The sequence below is a fragment of the Meles meles genome, chromosome 5 (assembly GCF_922984935.1).
Source record: "Meles meles chromosome 5, mMelMel3.1 paternal haplotype, whole genome shotgun sequence".
Taxonomy (NCBI): domain Eukaryota; kingdom Metazoa; phylum Chordata; class Mammalia; order Carnivora; family Mustelidae; genus Meles; species Meles meles.
Window position 1 is genome coordinate 70,243,743 of NC_060070.1, and position 5,995 is coordinate 70,249,737.

The 5,995-nt window shown below is 39.9% G+C and overlaps 1 protein-coding gene across 1 annotated transcript; it reads right to left on the reverse strand.

Annotated features, from left to right (window-relative positions):
- Positions 1-4,736: 4,736 nt before the first annotated feature.
- On the reverse strand, positions 4,737-5,783 carry LOC123942460 (trace amine-associated receptor 9). Its single transcript, XM_046006395.1, has one exon. It carries the CDS (start codon positions 5,781-5,783, stop codon positions 4,737-4,739), a length of 1,047 nt encoding a protein of 348 aa, XP_045862351.1.
- Between the last annotated feature and the right edge of the window lie 212 nt (positions 5,784-5,995).

A 5,995-nucleotide genomic window follows, 5' to 3' on the forward strand; every position in this document is an offset into this window, starting at 1 on the left:
AAGTTTGGAGATAAGCCCTATGAAGAGTCAGGGTCCTTCTATATGAAAGCAGTCAGGAATGTCTCATCCCAAGTAGAAGACAACTGACTGCATCTTGAATCTTCTCAGCTAAAGAATGAAGCACAATAGTTGGTAGACCTCTTTGGGATCCAAAAAACAATGGATTCCACACTTAGGAATACTGCTCTGGTCCATACACTGAGTAACAAAAAAGTCTGCCAGCTTTGTGTGGGGCTTGGAGTCTGGGCTGCAGTGTCATTGCAAGGCAATTTCATGACCCGGTGGTGCTAGAGATGTTGGTAATGGGGGGGAAATGCAGTTTAGATTTTATGGAAGGCTCCCGTGGGAGAAATATAATGCAGTCCTCTGGACTTCTGAAGCAAGAGCATGCTATAGGATAAAACACCATTTGAAAGATGGCTCTCCAAGCCCAAATAGTGATTGAACACTTGACAAGGTGATACCAAGTAATCATGTGTCTCTAACTGCCCATGATGACATAGGTCCTCTTGAATCTTTAGTCATAAAGTCGGGTGGGTCCAGCAAATTCTTTGGGAAATGAAAATTGGAACCAAGCCTGAGCAAGGCCAGAAAGCATGAGCCCAGAGCCCATGTTCCCCACCACAGTTGTGTCAGGACCCCTCCATCTCACATTTCAGCAAACTGAAGAGGAGGAAAGGATCTAGCTTGGTTTACAGATAAACTGTCTCAGTATGGGGGTGCAAACCAAAAATGGACAGCAGTTGCATTACAGACTTGCACTCGCCTTGAATGACAGTGGAGAGACTTTGTTTGACTAAGAGTATTAATTGAGGGACACCAGAAAGTTATTCTACCTGAATAAATCCCTTCTTGAACTTCACTCTTAGCATTTTATTCTTTTTCTAAAGTACTTCTCACTGAATGTCCCCTAAATGATCTCTTGGGCCTTCATCCACCACCCACTCAAAAGGGAAACTCTGAGAATAGTATGTTTTATTGTGACTGCTGCAATACAATTTTATTAATTTAGCCAATGGTTATTGTTTAGCAGCTCATATTACTGGTGGGAAAGGGCACAACACAAATCAGTTGATTGGAGCCAGCGATACAAGGGAGATGCTGGGAGAGGGTAGAAATTAGAGACAGGGCATGTTGGGGACTCAAGCAGATTTTTATTTCCTCTTAAATGTAACTAAGATGAGTCATAACAGGGACCTTATCCTTTCTCACCTTTGAAATAGTCTATGCTGTTTACCTTAGTACCGACCTTAGAGGCTGATGAAATTTGATCTTTGTTATGAGACACAGTTAAGGACTTATCTTTATGTTTGTCATGTGTGTGTGTGTGTGTGTGTGTGTGTGTGTGTGTGTGTGTTTGAACAAAATAAAATATGTCAGCTACTAGGTAATGCCTAGGAAGGTAGTTTATGCCTTTTCATTTCTGAGAAATATTGATGGTTTTTCTGACTTGTTCCCAATGGTAGTAAAGCCTCCTTTATTCTTACGAACAGACTTGGAATTATTCTCCATGAAGGATTTACTTTTGACCTTATGCCATTTTCTGAACCAGCTAAGTGGCTCTTTCCACAGAACCCTGCTACTCTTCTGAACTCTGATTTCTAATCATAAAATAATATGTCTATTGGGTTTAGAGCAACTTTATCAATTAGTGGCATGATAGAGTAGACCGTCATCATGAACTAGGTCCTTTCAGAGAGCTACCAGTATAGCTTGGTATCCCTCTAACAGCAATTCTTCGTTTATGACTGATGTCGTAATTGATGCTTACCTGAACTACAGCACCTGTTCAGTACTTTCTGTCTTAACTCTCCATTTTAACTTTTTAAAAAATTATACAGAACCCTAGACAATGTAACAGTTATACATTCAGTGTCTACTAAATTAAGAAAAATACATGTGAGGGGCGCCAGGGTGACTCAGTGGGTTAAAGCCTCTGCCTTCAGCTCAGGTCATGATCAATGTGGGGATCGAGCCCCACATTGGGCTCTCTGCTCAGTGGGGAGCCTGTTTCCCCGGCTTTCTCTCTGCCTGCCTCTCTGCTTACTGGTGATCTCTGTCTGTCAAATAAATAAATAAAATCTAAAAAAAAAAAAGAAAGAAGGAAAAGAAAAAGAAAAATACATGTGGACAAAAGCTATTATGAATTCAGTCATGTTTTTACATGTGTTTACATGTAACATGTATTTTAAGTAAGGATACATATACATGAGAGACATTGTGTTTATGTTGTCTACGATCTAGGGCATAAGTGCTTTAATTCCTTGCAAAAGTTCTGCTGCCACTTCTTGGCCAAAGCAGACAACTTGGGAACCAAAGGTCACCAGAATTAAGAGACAAGGCTCAGCAACATGTTTCAAGGGCAGGTTTTTCTTTGCAGTCTTACAGTAAAGCCTCTTTCCATCACCAGTTTGTCCTGTTCCAAATATTTCCAAGGCCCCTGCGACAGTTTGGTAGTCAGCCAACCAAGAAGTTAGGAGCTTACTTGTGTAAATAATTGAGAGATAGATGAAGGGAGCCATGCTATAGTAATAGTCTAGTTAGTCTGGGGGAAATAAGCCAGTTTTTGGTTTTTTTTTTTAATCAAAAGACTTCCTTTATAAAGGGTGATAAGGAGAGTAGGTAAACAAGAAAGAGTAAATTTGAAGTGTATTCTCCACCTACCAATATGTACAAGAGTTTCAAAACATCACTGGATATTATTTCTGCAATTTTGTCTAAAAAAACGCAGAAGTCTAGTATATATTCTTTTTTTTTTAAGATTTTATTATTTATTTATTTGACAGAGAGAGATCACAAGTAGACAGAGAGGCAGGCAGAGAGAGAGAGGAGAAAGCAGGCTCCATGCTGAGCAGAGAGCCCGACGCGGGACTCGATCCCAGGACCCTGGGATCATGACCTGAGCCGAAGGCAGCGGCCTTAACCCATTGAGCCACCCAGGTGCCCTAGTATATATTCTTAAGTCTCCCCAAGTGATTGTCCTTATTATTTATGAGTGTCAGGGTAATTTTATGCTTGCAATTGAGAGGACACATGTTTCTATGAAGGCAACATTCCTGACTTACCATCAAAGGGACACAAGCTTTGTGCTCTTCTTAAAGAGTGAGTGTGGGGGGGGTCCTTAACCGTGAGCCTTTGAAAGGGGGTCAATAGACCTGTCCCTTGGAATTATCATCTCAATCACAAACAAGCATTCTGCAACAAAGATCTTCATATTTCTTTTAGACTCTTTTACCTTTAACTACCCCCGCCCCCAACCAAATTCTCCGAGCTCTATCTGAAAAATATTAAGGCACAAATGTGAAATAGCTTAATTTTTTTTTTAAGATTTTATTTATTTATTTGACAGACAGAGGTCCCAAGCAGGCAGAGAGGAGGCAGAGAGAGAGAGGAGGAAGCAGGCTCCCTGCTAAGCAGAGAGTCTGATGTGGGGCTCGATCCCAGGACCCTGGGATCATGACCCGAGCCGAAGGCAGAGGCTTTAACCCACTGAGCCACCCAGGCGCCCCGAAATAGCTTAATTTTGTATAAAGCATATTCAAACTGGTTTATTTAAAAAATATATAACATGTAATGTTTATGAACCTCTATTTACTTAGCATCTCTCCTTTTCATTTCATAAAACAGATTTGTACAGAATGGTCTATGAAAATCGACTACCTAAGCAGAACTTACATGAGTCAAAGAAATTGAGAGTCAAAGTGAGATTTGAGAAAGCAAATCACCCTCTTATTAGTTTCTTTCAAATTCTTACTTTATCTTAAAATAGCCAACATATATTTTTCATTAAAATGAATTAAAATTCATGTGGCTAAGACATGGTAACAGTTGAAAAAACTGAACTTATTCCTAAGATGTATAATGCCAATTTGAGGTATTTGCTCTTTCAAAATAATCCTTGATTATATTTCAGCTTTACATTTCCAATGTCGAATACAGTGTTTGGTACAAAGAAAGAAGTCAAAAGTAACAAAACGTTAATTTGAAGTGGCTTTTTATAAAATTATTTTACTTGAGATTACTAAAAAAGTACAGAAACCATTTTTTTGTTCACATGTTTATTTTGACTGTAATAAATTGTGCTCTCCAAAAGCAAGATGCAGTGTGTAATCACATCATCGTTACACATGTTTTTGTGTGTGTGTGTGAGCACAGCTTCTGTAAAATGGAGAAGTGTTGTCAGGGTTCAGAAAATACAAGTGTTCCACAGTTTTTTGCATGATATTCAATTACTAGGAAGTTTCACGTTTCAATTCTCTGTCAGGGATTTTTATCTTGTATTTACTTCCCAAATAAAATATATTTTTAAAAAATATTTTTGTCTCCCAAAAATCTAACTTACAAGTTAAGCAGAAACCCCTTTTTTCCCCTCTCTGTATTTTGGACAACCGAACATTGGTAACGAATGTGGGAGAAACTACAAAGCTTCAAACTGTTTGAAGAAACAATTTGGAAATTAGCAGAACTTATTAGAAATTACCAGAGAAATTAGAAAACCACAGAATAATACTAAGAATAGTAACTAGGAAGCAATCAGCAATTTTTTTTTTGGCCTATCATTAAATTATAAAAAAAAAAAGTGCTGAAATACATAAAGAACAAAGGCTTTAGAACAACTCAGAATAGGATATCCTGCTACTTGCAGATGATTGCACTTGCCTCTCCAGATCCAAGTGTTTCGTTTTGCATTTGACCTTACTCCCATGTTAGTTTTGAAATCCCTGCAGTCTACGTGGTCAATCTACATCTGCTTCCTCAGAAAACAAATTAGTTGTTGATGAATCCCTCCCCAAGACTTTACCACTTAGGATAAGTTTTATTGCCTTCCGAAACCATGGGTAAAAGAAAGCATATATCAAGGGATTCATAGCTGAATTATAATAAACACACCACACTAAAATCTCATAAACATAAGGAGGAGTTATAAAATTCATGTAAGCATCTATCACAGCATCAATAATGTACGGTAGCCAGGAGACAAGAAACGCTGCCACCGCAATGCCCAGTGTTTTCGCAGCTTTTCTCTCTCTCTTTGCTACTCGTTCCCTGTAACTCTCTGAAGATGACTGAGCTTGGCTAGCCGAACTTTCTATCTTCCTAGCCTGGTGTCTGGCCACCAAAAAGATCTTACCGTATATAAACACCATGGCAACAGTGGGTACAAAGAATAGAAGGAAACAAAGTAGAACCCAGTTTTGATTCAGGGGCGCCTGACAGCCTCCCACACAGGTGAGAGCAACGACTAAGTCCTCGATTCCTTCCTCATTGGCCCCCGTGTAAAAGATGGAAAAACTGTATGTGACCGAAAAGAACCAAGAGAGAACAATGCATAGGACTGACACCGAGACAGTAAACTTGGTGGGATAGGTCAGAGGATCAGTAACCGCAATGTATCTATCCACAGAGATACAGCATAAGTGAAATAAAGAAGCGAAACAGAAGGAAGTATCGAAACACGTGTGAAATTTGCAGTAACTGTCCCCGAAGTACCAGCAGCTCTCCACAGACCTCACCGTGCTGAAGGGCATGACGGTCACCCCCACCAGGAAGTCAGCGCAGGCCAGGGACGCGATCAGAAAGTTCGTGGGGGTGTGCAGCTGTTTGAAGTGAAGGATAGCGATAATGACCAGTAAGTTTCCAAACATGGCCAGCACAGCCCCCAAACCGAGGACTGTGTACAGAATGGCTCGGGGACCCGGCGAGTACGCAGTTTTAACACAGGATCCGTTCACGTTCTCGTAGCAGAGCTCCACGGGGGCGGGTGGGGAGAGACTGTTCACCATTGCCCTCTTGTTGGTGGTATTTTTAAATGGTCAGATTCCCTATGTCAGCAATTTAAAACAAGGAGATGTTAGTTTCAAGAGCCTCTGGGAGAGGGAAAAAACTCCAGTTAAAAGGAAAACTAGTAACTTTTTTTTTTGACGTATTAACTATTTTTTTTGGCATATTAACTATAACCTCTTGATCTTTCTAAAAAGTATCCCCAAGTTTTTAA

Excerpts from the sequence above, each read along its gene's own strand:
- LOC123942460 (XM_046006395.1), bottom strand. The coding sequence starts at position 5,783 with ATGGTGAACAGTCTCTCCCCACCCGCCCCCGTGGAGCTCTGCTACGAG.